General features: G+C 42.7%; 1 protein-coding gene across 3 annotated transcripts in view; it reads left to right on the top strand.

Moving 5' to 3' along the window:
- LOC142384473 (diacylglycerol kinase zeta-like) overlaps nt 1–17,649 on the top strand; it is an 84,922-nt gene that overhangs the window by 52,060 nt on the left and 15,213 nt on the right. For 2 of the 3 annotated variants that reach the window (XM_075470735.1, XM_075470733.1), the window contains exons 17-29: nt 1,501–1,556; nt 1,819–1,881; nt 3,698–3,771; nt 3,927–4,038; nt 4,890–5,089; nt 5,293–5,393; nt 9,047–9,138; nt 9,818–9,887; nt 9,969–10,009; nt 12,094–12,281; nt 12,369–12,458; nt 14,635–14,703; nt 17,613–17,647. In XM_075470735.1, the coding sequence (XP_075326850.1) occupies nt 1,501–1,556; nt 1,819–1,881; nt 3,698–3,771; nt 3,927–4,038; nt 4,890–5,089; nt 5,293–5,393; nt 9,047–9,138; nt 9,818–9,887; nt 9,969–10,009; nt 12,094–12,281; nt 12,369–12,458; nt 14,635–14,703; nt 17,613–17,647 (1,191 nt within the window). The remainder of the gene's footprint in view (nt 1–1,500; nt 1,557–1,818; nt 1,882–3,697; nt 3,772–3,926; nt 4,039–4,889; nt 5,090–5,292; nt 5,394–9,046; nt 9,139–9,817; nt 9,888–9,968; nt 10,010–12,093; nt 12,282–12,368; nt 12,459–14,634; nt 14,704–17,612; nt 17,648–17,649) is intronic. The other variant, XM_075470734.1, reaches the window with a different exon arrangement.

The following is a 17,649-nucleotide window of genomic DNA, read 5'->3' as shown; positions in this document are numbered from 1 at the left end:
GTTGATGAAGGTAGTCCGGCTAGTTGGCTGGGGTTTAAAAAATAAAGCGTTTTGCTTCTCAAAACAATATGCGTTCAGCAGAGTAATACATTTGCATCACAAAATGGTTCTCCAGGAAAAAGTCAGACCTCACAATCGCTTGGCGCTATTTTTGCCTCCCTTTATATCAATGCGTACAGCTACCTAGCGATAGCTGCACCTGTTACGGTGTTTGCTGCTCGGTCTGCACTTCGGTCTGCACAGTCTACACAGCAGGCAGTGATACGAAGGGAGAGAAAATAGGGCCAAGCGATTGTGAGGTCTGACTTTTTCCTGGAGAACCATTTTGTGATGCAAATGTATTACTCTGTTGAACGCATATTGTTCTGAGAAGCAAAACGCTTTATTTTTTAAACCCCAGCCAACTAGCCGGACTACCTTCATTAACACCAAAACGAGGCTGGAACTCTGCTCACAGGACGCAGCAGGGGGTAAGAAGATGTTCATAAATGATGTTGCTGATATGGGATGTCATACAGCTTCATGTCAGAAGAGGCGAACTATCCCTATTTTAGTAACTGATGAGCTATCAAAAGACAAGAGTTGGTTATAAACTTTAGAGATGAGTGACTTTTGATGTGGGTTGTGGCTTGAAAGCTCTTCCCACGTTCGGCTCGGTGGAGAGGAGGGAAAGCCTGGAAATAAAACTTTAGCGCAGTGTCTAATCTGAAAGTATCAAAAAAGATGAGAGGGTGAGAGATGAAATCTTCCTGAAAGATCTGTAAAACTGCGAAAAATACCATCTCTATTGAGGTCTTTAAAACATTTCAGGCCTTTATTGTGCGGCCTCGGCCTCTCTGACACAGAAGCAGCGTTCGGGTCAGACTGAAGTGCACAGATGTTTGTAGCAGGTTAGCATTTCCATGTGCTGCTCCTTAGCAACGCTGCGCTGCGGTCCTGATGATGATCCTGTTGCCATGACGTCTGTGGGTTAGGGTGCATAAGATGTTCAGGGGCGGGGTAACTGAAAGGGGATCCACCTCATCTTTGATAAGTTTCTCACTTATGACCCGGGAGGTCATGGCAACGGGTTTGGGGGTGGGTAACCTTGGCAACAGGCACCACCACAGACTGTTTCCATGGCGATGGCACCCTCTGCTGGGAGAGGGATATAAGAAATATGAGTCACTCTACGCAGGCGCCTGGATGTTTGAAACGGAGGAGAGATTTAACTAACACCTGAGTTTAACTACAGGTGTGTTTTCATGTTTTACGATCAGCTGAAATAAATTTTGTTTTTCATAATGTGGTAAATAACCACGGAGATGAAAAGCTGGACCCAAGACGATAAAACTGAGCAGCAAAGTGGTGAGATTTATGAGATGTGAAACGTTTCGGTCCGAACACGGAGCCCTGCAGAACCTCGGTTCATCTCCCTGCAGCTCAGGGATCTGATGGAAGTGCCAAACTGAGTTTAACTTCAGGAGGAGCTCAGAGGTTCTGTTCTTCTGTGTTTTTTAGAGGCAAATCCAGAGAAGTTCAACAGCCGCTTCAGGAATAAGATGTTCTACGCAGGGGTAAGTCAGCACACCAACGCGTCACTAATGTGACCAGTCACCAAATCTGAAGCTTGAGTTTCAAAACTTAATCACATTTTAACTCCTGATTCTATCTATTGTTCTTATTTCTTTCTTTTTTGTTTAAAATTTAAATCGTGCTTTTTCTTTCTACTGTTTTAATGTCTCTGTAAAGCACTTTGAATCGCCTTGTAGTTGAATTGTGCCGTACAGATAAACCTGCCTTGCCTAATGCACGTGCACGTGTTTGTGTGTGTTTCAGACGGCCTTCTCGGACTTCCTGAGCGGGAGCTCCAAAGACCTGGCTAAACACATCAAAGTGGTGGTGAGTGAATGAGGAAGACTCTGCCGTCAGCATCGTGTTGCCTCTGTTTTCATGGAAAACCCTGTTTTCTCAGGGTCAAAGAGAAAGTTCGACCCGATCAAACCTTTTATTCAGAGTGAACGTTTAACAGCGAGTTACTGATCTTTTCCTCCAAACCGCCACCAGGTGAGATACTGCTGAGATGAAGCACGACTCACGGTTTTAACTGCAGGAGGCCTTTTTATCTTCCTCTCTTCTCGTCTCTGAGGTTTTTGCCAGAATCATCCAGTATTCTCCAAAATGGTTTTAAAGCTGAAGCGATGGAGAGAGGAGACGTGTTTCCACACACTTAGCAGATACTTTATCAGAAACATAACGACGGAATCAACAGCTTGTTGAGTTGGCGAGAAAGAGGACAGGCAGTCAGAAGCAGTTAGAAACACAAATACTCTCACTGCTTTCTTCCTTCCTGGATGTATGAGAAGAAATGCTTCTATGAAAAGCTCTACAGCCACAGGTTCAGGGAACAGGTTATATTTACTATAAAGGTTGAGAAAAGGCTATATTTACAGCCGGGTGAACAGCGGCTGTAAACATAGCCTAGCTTAGCCGGGTGAACAGAGGCTATAAACATAGCCTAGCTTAGCCGGGTGAACAGAGGCTGTAAACATAGCCTAGCTTAGCCGGGTGAACAGCGGCTGTAAACATAGCTTAGCTTAGCCGGGTGAACAGTAGCTGTAAACATAGCCTAGCTTAGCCGGGTGAACAGCGGCTGTAAACATAGCCTAGCTTAGCCGGGTGAACAGCGGCTGTAAACATAGCCTAGCTTAGCCGGGTGAACAGTAGCTGTAAACATGGCCTAGCTTAGCCAGGTGAACAGCGGCTGTAAACATAGCCTAGCTCAATGTTTGCTGGCTACGATTTCGGTGGAACACAATCACACGCATGTGCACGAGTCTCCTGTAACTCATTCAGCGTTTAATCTGAAACTTTAACCCACAAAGATGAATTGATTGTGGATGAAGAAAAGTCTGAAAGTGTGGAGGTGTTTCCTCTGCTCCACCTCTGTCACAAACCCAGGAACAAACCTAGGAACGAACCCAGGAACAAACCTGGGAACAAACCTGGGAACAAACCTAGGAACGAACCCAGGAACAAACCTGGGAACAAACCTAGGAACAAACCTAGGAACGAACCCAGGAACAAACCTGGGAACAAACCTAGGAACGAACCTAGGAACAAACCTGGGAACGAACCTAGGAACAAACCCAGGAACAAACCCAGGAACAAACCTGGGAACAAACCTAGGAACAAACCTGGGAACAAACCTAGGAACAAACCCAGGAACAAACCCAGGAACAAACCTGGGAACGAACCTAGGAACAAACCCGGGAACAAACCCAGGAACAAACCTGGGAACAAACCTAGGAACAAACCTGGGAACGAACCTAGGAACAAACCCAGGAACAAACCCAGGAACAAACCTGGGAACGAACCTAGGAACAAACCCGGGAACAAACCCAGGAACAAACCTGGGAACAAACCTAGGAACGAACCTAGGAACAAACCTAGGAACGAACCCAGGAACAAACCTGGGAACAAACCTAGGAACGAACCTAGGAACAAACCTGAGAACAAACCCAGGAACAAACCTGGGAACAAACCTGGGAACAAACCTGGGAACAAACCCAGGAACAAACCTGGGAACAAACCTGGGAACAAACCTGGGAACAAACCCAGGAACAAACCCGGGAACAAACCTGGGAACAAATCTGGGAACAAACCTGGGAACAAACCCGGGAGGTGGAAGCTGACCCTGTTTGTGTTTCCTCCTCAGTGCGACGGCACCGACCTGACAGCCAAAGTGCAGGAGATGAAGCTGCAGTGCCTCCTCTTCCTCAACATCCCCAGGTACCCGGCCGGTAGAACTGTAGGAAACGCTTCCCTGGAAGCAAAAGTTCAGACACTTTGGATCCACCATATTGTAAAAGTTCTGTTCAGAGACGGCGAAGTCCAGCTGATGGTGCTGTTTCCTCAGAGCGTTGCTTTCCTCTTTGCTGGTGCAGGTACTGCGCCGGCACCACGCCGTGGGGTCACCCCAGCGAGCATCAAGACTTTGAGCCTCAGCGCCATGACGACGGCTGCATCGAGGTCATCGGCTTCACCATGACTTCTCTGGTGAGCTCCTACAGACACCAGCCATTAAACCCAGCCAGAACCAGAACCAGCCAGAACCAGGCAGAACCCAGTCAGAACAGAGCATACCCAGCCAGAACCCAGCCAGAACCCAGCCAGAACCCAGCCAGGACCCAGCCAGGACCCAGCCAGAACCCTGTTAGAACCAGCCAGAACCCAGCCAGAACCCAGCCAGGACCCAGCCAGAACCCTGTTAGAACCAGCCAGAACCAAGTCAGAACCAGCTAGAACCAAGCAGACCCAGTTAGAACGAGCCAGAACCCAGCCAGAACCCAGTCAGAACCAGTCAGAACCAGTCAGAACCAGCCAGAACCCTGTTAGAACCAGCCAGAACCAGCCAGAACCAAGCAGAACCAAGCAGAACCAACCAGAACCAGGCAGAACCAAGCAGAACCAAGCAGAACCAGGCAGAACCAGGCAGAACCAGTCAGAACCCAGTCAGAACAGAGCATACCCAGCCAGAACCCAGCCAGGACCCAGCCAGCACCCAGCCAGAACCCTGTTAGAACCAGCCAGAACCAAGTCAGAACCAGCCAGAACCAAGCAGACCCAGTTAGAACGAGCCAGAACCCAGTCAGAACCAGCCAGAACCCTGTTAGAACCAGCCAGAACCAGCCAGAACCAAGCAGACCCAGTTAGAACGAGCCAGAACCCAACCAGAACCAAGCAGACCTAGTCAGAACCCAACCAGAACCAAGGAGACCTAGCCAGAACCCTGTCAGAACCAGTCAGAACCAGTCAGAACCAGTCAGAACCAGCTGATGACCCCTCGCCCACAGCAGGCTCCGCCCCCTGCTCGGTTGTAATCAGCTGATCACATGTTCTCTGTGCAGGCCACGCTGCAGGTGGGCGGTCACGGCGAGCGTCTCCACCAGTGTAAGGAGGTGACGCTCACCACCTCCAAGTCCATCCCCATGCAGGTGGACGGCGAGCCCTGCAAGCTGGCGCCCTCCATCATCCACATCAGCCTGAGGAACCAGGCCAACATGGTCCAGAAGGCCAAGAGGAGGATCTCCATGCCCCACCTCAACGAGTAAGTCACATGACTGAGATGTAGTTTCCTCCAGTTACCAGCAGACAGTTTGCCATGTTAAATTCATGACACTTTAAAGTATTTAAAGTATTTTAACATGTCAAACACTTTGTCTCAGTTCATGTTTTGTCCTTGAAATGGTGCGTGTGTTCTTCTTCTGTAGGTTAGTGTGGAAATGTAAGTGTGTGTGTGTTTGTGCGCAGTCAGCAGCCCGTTCCTGAGAAGCTGCAGATCAGGGTGAATCGGATCAGCATGGCGGCGTACGAGGCGCTGCATTACGACCAGGACCAGCTGAAGGAGGCCTGTGAGTTCCTGTGTTTAAGGCCCAATGTGGGGGATCACAGTCTGAGGAAGTTTTCATGCAGATCAAAGTTTTTTACAGTCATGTTCTTCAGTCTGTGGTTTAATGCATCAGGGCAGGATTAAGATCATCTGCTCCTCAGCAGGTGATAAAACTTAGTAAATACAACCTCAGATGAACAAATTACACTGTCTCATTATTTATGGAACACAAACCGAGACAAAACACAGAAGCAGTGTGTGAAAAACTAAGTGAACCCTTCCTGCTGACACAGGAGTTAAGAGGGTCAGCAGCAGCCAGGAGCTGCTGATCAATGCTCTGATTAACTGATCATCAGTGTGAGCAGCTCTATAAAAGCAGAAGTTCTGTCAGTTTCAGGTGTGTGTTAACACGATGCCAAGGAGGAAAGACATCAGCAACAATCTTAGAGGTCCCCACAAGACACATAAACACAGTCAGTCCCCACAAGACATGTAAACAAACATACTGTTCCCATAAGACACATAAACAAACACAAAGAGTCCCCACAAGACACATAAACAAACACACTGTCCCCACAAGACACATAAACAAACACAAAGAGTCCCCACAAGACACGTAAACAAACACATGGTCCCCACAAGACACGTAAACAAACACAAAGAGTCCCCACAAGACACGTAAACAAACACATGGTCCCCACAAGACATGTAAACAAACACAAAGAGTCCCCACAAGACATGTAAACAAACACAAAGAGTCCCCACAAGACACATAAACAAACACAAAGAGTCCCCACAAGACACGTAAACAAACACACTGTCCCCACAAGACACGTAAACAAACACATGGTCCCCACAAGACATGTAAACAAACACAAAGAGTCCCCACAAGACACGTAAACAAACACAAAGAGTCCCCACAAGACACGTAAAAAAAAACCACTGTCCCCACAAGACACATAAACAAACACAAAGAGTCCCCACAAGACACATAAACAAACAGAAAGAGTCCCCACAAGACACGTAAACAAACACAGAGTCCCCACAAGACACATAAACAAACACAAAGAGTCCCCACAAGACACGTAAAAAAAACCACTGTCCCCACAAGACACGTAAACAAACACAAAGAGTCCCCACAAGACACGTAAACAAACACAAAGAGTCCCCACAAGACACGTAAACAAACACAAAGAGTCCCCACAAGACACGTAAACAAACACAAAGAGTCCCCACAAGACACGTAAACAAACACAAAGAGTCCCCACAAGACACGTTAACAAACACAAAGAGTCCCCACAAGACACATAAACAAACACAAAGAGTCCCCACAAGACACGTAAACAAACACACTGTCCCCACAAGACACGTAAACAAACACACTGTCCCCACAAGACACGTAAACAAACACATGGTCCCCACAAGACATGTAAACAAACACAAAGAGTCCCCACAAGACACGTAAACAAACACAAAGAGTCCCCACAAGACACGTAAAAAAAACCCACTGTCCCCACAAGACACATAAACAAACACAAAGAGTCCCCACAAGACACATAAACAAACAGAAAGAGTCCCCACAAGACACGTAAACAAACACAGAGTCCCCACAAGACACATAAACAAACACAAAGAGTCCCCACAAGACACGTAAAAAAAACCACTGTCCCCACAAGACACGTAAACAAACACAAAGAGTCCCCACAAGACACGTAAAAAAAACCACTGTCCCCACAAGACACATAAACAAACACAAAGAGTCCCCACAAGACACGTAAACAAACACAGAGTCCCCACAAGACACATAAACAAACACAAAGAGTCCCCACAAGACACGTAAACAAACACAAAGAGTCCCCACAAGACACGTAAACAAACACAAAGAGTCCCCACAAGACACGTAAACAAACACAAAGAGTCCCCACAAGACACGTAAACAAACACAAAGAGTCCCCACAAGACACGTAAACAAACACAAAGAGTCCCCACAAGACACGTAAACAAACACAAAGAGTCCCCACAAGACACGTAAAAAAACACACTGTCCCCACAAGACACGTAAACAAACACAAAGAGTCCCCACAAGACACGTAAACAAACACAAAGAGTCCCCACAAGACACATAAACACAGTCAAAGAGTCCCCACAAGACTTAAAGAAAATCGATCTCCTGACTTAAATTGATCCTCAAGTGAATGATCTGATATTGATTAAAGGAGAACTGTATGGGGGAAATTTTGTGTCAAAAAAATTAATATAAATATGAACAAATTTATAAATGTATATATAATTAATATAAATATAAAAATGTGATCGAGATATATGTGAGTAAAAAGCCTAGCCAAAGGGATTTAGGAAAAGTTATAAATGATTAAACTACTAGTCATACCCATCCAGTTTTTCCACTTGTCGACTCCATATTGATAGTCCAAAGCCTCTGTCTTGGACTGCTAGGCACTGCCATTGCCGTGTGCCTTGCACACTGCCATCTGGTGGATGCTCCGTGAATAGAGGGCTGTGCCGCTGTTCACATTCAAATCGGCATGCATTTGTTTGTGCATCGTGCAGCACAGTAGGAGTGAGTCAAAATTACTCCATGGACACAAGAGCAAAAAATGGATCCACAAATGCAAAAAATGGATCCACAAATGCAAAAAATGGATCCACAAATGCAGACTGCCAGGCTGCACACACAAAGTCAAGCATATTTATTTTAAAATCTCGAAAATATATTTACAAATGTATGTATATTTATATACATATATACATTTATTTGTGTCACATTTTTATATTTATATTAATTATATATACATTTATAAATTCGTTCATATTTATATTAATTTTTTTGGCACAAAATTTCCCCCATAGAACTGCGGTATTTTCAACATTAAGCCTCTTTTATGAGTCGTCTGCAATGTTTTAGAACCCCCCTCACCGCTTTTTTGATGTTTACTGCTGTCTCCGGTATTTGCCTAATTTTGATTCTTCTCAACCTGCTTCAGAATGGCAAGTCATGTGCATGTCCAAAAAGGTCCGTAAAAGCACAATAAACGTCCGTTTTCAAAATAATCAACTCACCGGAGTGGTTACTGGTGTGCACTGGTAATCCATATAAAATTTCGTTGCGTAAAGTTGCTTCTGTCGTGTTTTATTTGGCAGCTCGTTCATGCTCGCACTATTTTCTTAGCCACCTCACAGCCGTGGATAAACTTCCACTATCAACATAATATCAACGAACATCCAGTCTTCCATAGAACTAAATGGGATTTACAAAATGTCAAATAAAACACGACAGAAGCAACTTTTCGCAACGAAATTTGATATGGATTACCAGTGCACACCAGTAACCACTCTGGTGAGTTGATGATTTTGAAAACGGACGTTTATGGTGCTTTTACGGACCTTTTAGGACATGCGCATGACTTGCCGTTCTGAAGCAGGTTGAGAAGAATCAAAATTAGGCAAATACCGGAGACAGCAGTAAACATCAGAAAAGCGGTGAGGGGGGTTCTAAAACATTGCAGACGACTCATAAAAGAGGCTTAATGTTGAAAATTGGGCATTAAGCTAACAGATATGAACCAAATTCTAAACCCTGAGTTGATCTTTTACTTGATCAACGTTTTTCCTTCTGAAGTTGATCCATTTAAATCGGGTTGTTTGATGTTCCTGCAGCGACGCCGCTGGGCGTCATCACCGTTCCCGGAGACAGCGACCTGGAGACGTGCCGGCTGCACATCGAGCATCTGCAGGACAACCTGGAGCAGGTGAGCACCGACAGCGGAGGAGAGGGAAGGAACTTCCAAAAGTGACAAGCTTCGACTGTTTGAAGGACTTTTATTATTCATGTTCATGCGTTTTGGCGACTTCCAACAGCGTGATGGGGGTCTTATGTGTTCTTTTTGCATTTTGATCGCCCTAAACTAGGTCCTGTATGGAAACTACAATAGTTACATTGCTCAAATCTGGATAGAATTATTCTAAAGAGGCTTTAGATTCATTAAAACTTTGTTTGGGATTTGTGAAACCTTTTTCTGATTTGTAAAAATGCAGAACAGGGCCATTTAACTGCATTTTTTTTGCATTCTGATCACCCGAAACTAGAGCCTGTATGGAAACTACAATAGTTACACTGCTCACATCTGGATAGAATTATTCTAAAGAAGGTACAGAGTCTTTAAAACACATTTTATGATTTGTTAAAACTTTATTTGGCCATTGAAAATTCAAAAAGGTGACATCATCTTGCTGTAAAAGTGGGGGTGTCGAAACACTCCCATCCCCTACGGGTGCGACGCCCATGGGAAGTGGCATGTCTGGTGAGAGTGTGGCGCGCCCCAGGGCTCTGCTCTCGGCCCATCCCCGTTTGTCATAGTGCGACCCGCAGCTCATCAGGAGGTTTATCGGAACCCGTTTTCATGGTTTTATCTCCTCGTGCTCCTGCAGGACGGTGAGGATATGAAAGGAGAGAGTCTGTCCACGCAGAAACTGTCCATGAAGTGGTGTTTCCTCGACTGTAAGTCCAAACCAACACACCTGTCCTCCTCACGGGGTTCAGATAAAGGAGCCTGACCCACAACCCGGTCTCTGTTTTCAGGTACGACTGCAGATCGCTTCTACAGGATCGACCGCGCTCAGGTACGTCTGCAGGCTGACACACAAACTCATTTCATGTGTTTTCTTCCTGATATGATGACAAACCAACACGTTTCAACTGAGGTCTACCGAACAGTTTGAGTTTTATTCAGTGATGAGTAACAGAGACAGATGTTCTGTTAGACTTCGGGTTTGATTCCTTAAGAACACGTCCAGGTTAACGTGTTTTATCTTCCTGTTTTGTCTTATCGGCTGTAAAAAACACACTGAGTTTAATGTAATATTCTTTATAGGGCTGGGCAACGATTAAAATGTTTAATCTAATTAATCACATGATTTCCCTGATTAATCACGATTAATCGCATTTGTACGCAAAATCCAAAAATGAATCCAAAAGTAGCGTATAGCTTTTAGCATTTAGCTTTATTTTAAATGTGCTGCCATATGAATGAAAGTGCCATAACATTTGTTGTGCAAACACACTTTTAACATCAGCATCTTTCTGTAGTTTTTATGTAGAAGCCTCGCTCCACTGTCTGTTTCCTTGAATGACTTGCTGCTATCAGTTGTGTGTTTTGCCTTTAAGTGATATTTTAGACTGGAACTACTACGCTGAGAAGACCATTCAACTTGGCAGTGTTTACAGATGACTTTGGTTCTGTCCACTCCGCCGTCTGGAAGAACTTTAACATGAAAATGGCCGAGTAAAAGTTCCGTACCCTTCTCCATGTTTGGTGGATCCGCCGATTACTTTCTTTTCCTGTTCCACAGCAGACAGCAGCAGACTTTTACAAAATAAAAGCCTGTGAGCAACAGACTTTTACAAAATAAAATAAATAATAAAACATAAAATAAAAAATTATAATTTAAAAAAAAAAAATCATTAAAAAAAAATAAAACCTGCATTAATGCGTGATAAAATATTTATCGGCGTTAAATAATTAGCGAGTTAATGCGCCCAGCCCTAATTCTTTATAATGATGGAAACAACAATGTTTTATTTGCTTTTTCTGATCATTGGAGTCAATAACGAACCAAATCTGTTGGCTTTCAGAATGTGAATAAGTTGATTCATCCACTTTATTTAAATAAAAGGTTTTTGTCTCTAAACCAACTCAGATTTCAGGCCTTTAACAACGTTTGGCTGTTAGCTGATGAAGGAAACGATGCTAATAGTCAGGGAGCCAAAGTCTCAAAAATGGGTTGAACCTGACATGGTCTGCCATACTTTTTATTTGTGTTTTTTATGTTCACTTTGAGAAGATAAAGAAGCAATAATCAGAGGGTCTGCTCTGCCGGAAACATCGCAAAAAAAAATTGTGGCCATTTTAATGTATGTACCCTTCATTTTTTGATAGAAAATGTTGGAAAATTACAATTTTCCACAAATCCTCAGTGGGTTCGGTAAGCTGTCAATAAATGCATTCCAGATGCACAGAACACATGTGGAGACAACATCCAATGAAATTATAACTCTTAAAATACATTTCTACATGTTTTTGGCTCGATTTAATGCAAAGAAATCAGGCGTTTTTTCACTTTTTTCCAATATTTTCATCTTTAAAATAATTTACTATGACTTAAAATGACTTATAAAGTCCCACAGAATGCGTGTTGGATTGCAGAGTGTTTCCACGTTCCTTCTGAATCCGTCTCCAGCACTGGAAAAAATGCCAATCCAAAGATAAGTAAGAAAAACAACAAATAAAAGATGTTTTTGCTTGAAATAAGCAAAAAAATCTGCCAATGGAACTAGTGAAAATCGGCTTGTCAAGATTTCTTGAAATAAAATGTGATATTTGGGACTTTTGAGATAAAAGTGATCTTGAAATTAGCTTAAAAACCTCTTCAAATGTAAAAAAAAGCTTATTTCATATGAAATCCGACTCAAAACAATTTGTTTTCAAGACTTTTTCATTTAACAAGATATTCCAGATGTATTGTCTTCAAACAAGTCCCTATATCTGGCTGAAATGGTACTTGTTAGGCAGTTGTGTCTTATATTAATGAAATATTTGGACTAGAAATTAGACAAATATACTTGGTAAGACTTTGATTTTTCCCGGTGAGAACTCTTTGGATGAAAGAGAAATAAAGCGGCTCACAGCCTGGTGGTTTTCTTCCAGGAACACCTGAACTATGTGACGGAGATCTCTCAGGAGGAGCTCTACATCCTGGACCCCGAGCTGGTGGTGAAGGAGACGGTGGGCACCTCTCCCAGCATGCCGGACCTGGTGGACTCAGAGGAGCAGCAGCGACAGTTCGCCTTCCCCTCCTCCCCGTCCTCCCCTTCCTCCCTCAGCTCCTCCACCAGGTGAGAATCAGCCTCCTCTGGACCACCATCGGCCAGGCCTGGACTGGTGAAGGCTTCACGTGGAGGAATAACCTGTCTGTGTTTCAGGGTTGGAGACTGCCAGAGGAAGAGGGTTTCCAGTGACAGCTCAGTGTCCAATGCTTTGAATCAGGGCTCCCCTAAAACCACCCTCTGCAGGTAGATTCACTGGAGGAAGTGTTCAGATTCAACACTCTGCTGCTTTTAACCCTCCTGTTGTCTTGCAGGTCAAAAGTGAGCCACCACCATGTTTAGCTGTAGAAAAAATACCTTAAACTATCTTTTTCCAATTTAAAATTTGTTTTAAGTTTCCTAAAGGAAAACTAGAAAAAGTCAGACTTTATTTTTGTTCATGTTTCCATGTGGGCTGTACACCACTAGGGTACAAAGATGGTTTTATGGGTCATTTTTGACCCGTGAATTATAAAAACATTTAAACACCAGAAAAAAGTTCAGTTTTTTTCCCCTTCAATATAATTAATTCAGAAGTAATTACTTCACATTTATATAATAGCAATAATAAACCTTTATGATGTAAAAGAAAACTGAGAAAACAAGAAAACTGTTGGTCCAAAAAAAAGTGTAATCCTGAAAACTGCTGATTGTCTTTTTGTATTGTGTAACAAAAAATACATGATTAAAAAATGTATTGAATTGAGTTGAATAGATAAATAACAGGTGGTTTCATTATACTAAATAGATTTTGGATTTAAAGCGGAGTAAACACAATGTTAGGACCGCACAAAGGGTTAAACACCTCCTGTTGTCTTTGGAGAACATCAGCTGCTCAGGGACTGAATATAAATGTGTCAGATGCTTCTGTAGCTAATTATTAACCCCTAACCCAGCTGATCATTATTCATGTTTATTGATCCCTTGTTTAGTTTAGTTGTAACTGTTGAGTAACGTGTGATTTATTTGTTAACACAAGCATTCAATCAGACAGACAAAAATACTAAATAATCATCTTTAGGCAAATTAGAGTTCATCCAATTGATAAAACAAATTAAAATTAATGAATTATTTACAAAATAGCTTAAATTAAAATAATCCAGGTGAATTCAAGAACTTCAATAAAAAATAAAAGAGACTTAGGAAATGTTTAAAACATATGTAACCCATATGTAACCTAAAAAACAAACATTCACCTATCCATGGGGGGAAAAACGAGTTTAGGAAACTTAGCGCTACATGTTTCCTCAAGTTAGATGTTGAGTTTCTGCTGAAATGTGCGTTTGTTTTGGTTGACACAGAAGACACATAATGTAGCTGCTGTTTCTCACTCTTTGTAAGGTAAACATGCTTTCAGTATGAGGCCTCGTCTGCGTCTTCATTTCCCACCGTTGGTTCTGACATTTTTCATCTGTTTCTTTGTTTGTTTGCTACGACTGCTAATGCTAAAGCTAACCCGTCCCGCCGCTGAGATCGAGTACGGTCACGTGACCAGACTGCACGGCTGCGTCTGATTGGTGGAACACAGTCAGGTGGTAGAGCCTTTGGCGGAAGTCTCTCTCTCTGTCAGAATAAAACATTAAAATGAGGCGTACGCGGGGGGATAAAAATAATGAGGCGTAGAATACCAAAGAGGTAAGAAGAAAAGTAACCAGCTCATTGTAGCCTAATGTAGCGGAGTAAGAGGACAGTTTCTGCTGCACACATCTACTCAAGTAAAAGTTAAAAGTATAGAGATTTAAAACTACTCCTGGAAGTATAATGTTTTCAAAAACTTACTCAAGTAAATGTAACTGGTTACTACCCACCTCTGGACATCTAATACAGCCTGTGTCATCTGTGTAAAATTTGCTGGTCAATGTTATATCAGCAATATTTGCATTATTTCTACAACAGCATATCTGAGCCTGTGTCGTGGAATATGTGATTTATAAAGTCTCCGTTGGCCTAATAGTTCGTAAATAAACATAAAATGTTCCAGCTGCTGAAAACCTGATTATCCAACAAAAAAAAAGTCCCCAAATTTTAGTAAAACTAACAAAAATCTGTTGAAAGATGGATATTTTTCCATCAAACCGAACTGTGTTTAACGTGTGCTGGTTTAATTCCTAACAAACAAACGTTTAAGGATATTAAAGGTTTAAAAGTCTGAGCTGATCTGGACCGGATCATCTCACAGAAACAGGATAAAAGGGGAATTTAGAGTTTGGTTTCTGACATCAGAATAAATTAAAATGCTGGTATCCTCCGCCTGTGTGGTCAGAGCGCCTCCTGCTGGAGATGATGAGCAGCTCAGGCCGTCTGCGGCGTCCGTTTCTGTCTGTTTCTGTCTGTTCCACATACTGCTGTCGCTCATCTGCTGTTTCCTGTTTGTCATCTGAAGGAGAGGAGCAAAGATTATCAATGTGCATCGCTCCAATACGACTGTGGCTGATTTCAGACCCACCGTTAGGTAGGACCTCATCCTGTCTGTGCGTGAGCCGCTGTCCTTTCTGTGCTGCTTTTCACCACCTTCGTTCCAGCTTCTGCACCCAAACAGGAGAGCAGGGGCGAGTGTCCCTGCGTCCCAAACCCTGAACCTTCATGATGAACGACCTGATTCGTGAGCTGAGGTCTAACTGAGCTTCGCTTTAACATTTAAAGATGGAAAAACGTTCATTAAAATCCACAATAAAAGCTAAAATGGACGCCTTCTACGAGTACAAGATCAGTCAAGATTTCCACGAAAACGACGGAGAAAAATGTAAACGTGGGACTTTACGTCATTACCGAGCCGTTTCAGACAGAAGTCCCACTGAGACCCGGAGTCCTGACCCAGACTCTCCTGTGACCTTTAAAGTGTCCTGATCAGCAGTTCTGCAGCTTCCTGAAGCTCTCTCAGAGTTTCTCTTTGGACATTTTCTGCTTCTTCCCTCATCTTCAGTCCACTTCTTGTACCTGAGCATCTTCAGAGGAATGTGTTTTTTCTTTGTTAAGCCACTTAACTCTGAGCTGTGAAGCATTCAGGCAGGAAAAAGGCTCCTAACTCAAGGGATGAACCAGTGTTGTGTCCAGGGCTCTAAATTCATTTTTTGATCACCAGCCAATCAGAATTTCCACCAGCCACATATTTTTCCGTGCAAAAAAGACAGATGAGAGCCACTGAATTCATTTGATCAATTTATAAACTAAAGCTTTAAATTCATTTTACAGTGAAATTGGGAATGTATATCCAATTAAAAATAATTACAATAATTAAACTTATGTACATACAAAACTTATTCTAACATTTCATTACTCCTCAACCCTCACAGACTATTCAGGGTCACATTTTTTGTACTTAAAAAAAATAAAAAAATAACTTTAAAACTGATTTATATTCATGTGAACCCTGAATCTACAAAAATGGAAATATTTAACAACTTTCTAACCATGTTTTAGTGCAGATAATGCACAAAATTAAACACAAAACTATGTGCAGAGCCTAATTATGGAATTATGGATACTGTGAAATGCTTAAACATCGTCCGAGCTCTCACAAAGTGTGGCCGGCGTGTTTGGCGAGGTTCAATATCCTCCTCCTCCCCTCCTTTGGCAGGCATATCTTTTCTCTTCACGGCCGGCTGTCCCAACCATCGCCACATTTTGATAGTGTTTGCGTCTGTTGTATTTATGGAAATAGATGGTAAAGTTCCTCATTTATCATCGGCCAAGCCGGCTAGAGAGTTTTTTTTTAATACACACCAAAAATAACTTTCACCAGCGTTTGGCGGGTGTTAATTTAGAGCCCTGGTTGTGTCCACACAGAACAGACAACTTAGCAAAGAAGCCATTTTAAACTGGATCTTTAGGCACTTTGTTCCCAGCAGCCTGTCACAGAGACACATCTTTTGTTCCCATTTCTTTAGCTGCATCTGTGAAAAACAGCTTCATAGTTTTTTTCATTAAAACTGCTTTCAGTTACCAAAAGAGTCAAATTAATATATGAAATTCAGTTTAAAAAAAATCCTTATCCCAAAATAATGAATGTTATCACGTCTAAAAGTAGAAAAGTAGGAAAAAAACAGACAATAATAAGAATTATATGTTAAACAATATCAAGAAAAAGTAAATAAGATTCAATTTAAAGTTTAAAAAAGGAATATAAGATATAATCTAATGACTAATTATGGAACAATTAGTATAAATGAAATGATTAAACTGTTTTATGCCACCAGAAATGAATAATCTAGAAGCTCTTTGTGGGTTTTAGGCTGGAATTAAGATTTGTTCCCATTTCTTTAGCTGCATGTGTGAAAAACAGCAAAGATAACACAGTGTGACAGACAGAAAACAGGATTTCTGCAGCAACAAGGTGATTCCCAAAGAGCTGTTAGCTGAAAACTTGGCATATCTCAGCATGGTGTGCAGTGTGTCCTTAAAACATTTGAGGAAACTGGACAAGTGGAGGACAGAAGAAGAAGTGTCAGGCCTAAAGAACTATCTACAGCAGATGAACAGGATCTGAAAGTGATGTCCTTTAGAAAGAGGAAAACATCCAGCAAAGACCTGACACAGGAGCAGAGAGATGCATCTGGACCTTCAGCTGATCCATCTGCTGTTGGCCCAAGCCTCATCAGAAATGGGCTCCATGGAAGGGTGGCTGTCAGGAAGCCGTTCTTAAGGAAGGGAAACAGGGAGAAAAGGCTGAGCTGGGCCAAAGGACACAAGAAGTGGACTGAAAATCAGTGGCAGCAGGTCTGATGGAGGGATGAATGCTCCCCAGAGCCCGGAGCTCAACATTACTGAAGCAGTGTGGGATCATGTTGGCAGAGAACGCAACAAAAGGCAGCCCACATCCAAAGAAGAGCTTTGGGATGTCCTTCAAGAAGCCTGGAGAACTATTCCTGAAGACTCCTTAAAGAAAGGACAGAAAGCTCGTCTGAGAGGGTTCAGGCTGTGCTGGAGGAGAAAGCAGCTCAGAGCAGATATTCACCTTAAAGCTGCTCAGAACTGAACTAACTCTGGTTCTGACTCAGATTCTGGGTTTATGTTCATGTTGGAACATGTTTCAGTGAATCTCTGCAGCTGTTACCATGGAAACATCTGCAGATATTCACTTTAAAGCTGCTCAGAGCTGAACTAACTCTGCTTCTGCCTCAGATTCTGGGTTTATGTTCATGTTGGAACATGTTTCAGTGAATCTCTGCAGCTGCTTCCTGTTTTTATATAAAATATAAAGAAATGAGGCTGATTTTTACAGAATTATGTAAAGAAGAATATTTGGAAGCCTTGATGTAAACAGCCCAGTATTGTCCTGAGAGCAGCTGAAACTGAACTGATCGTCTCCTCGTCTTTGGGCCCGTCTCTGACTCTTTCTTTTGTTTCCTCCCTCCCTCACAGAGCTTCCACAGCTACCTCACAGGACCCTGAAAAAGGT

The sequence above is a fragment of the Odontesthes bonariensis genome, chromosome 7 (assembly GCF_027942865.1).
Source record: "Odontesthes bonariensis isolate fOdoBon6 chromosome 7, fOdoBon6.hap1, whole genome shotgun sequence".
NCBI lineage: Eukaryota > Metazoa > Chordata > Actinopteri > Atheriniformes > Atherinopsidae > Odontesthes > Odontesthes bonariensis.
The sequence above is the reverse complement of the archived record's forward strand: the minus strand, read 5'-3'. Positions and strand labels throughout refer to the sequence as shown.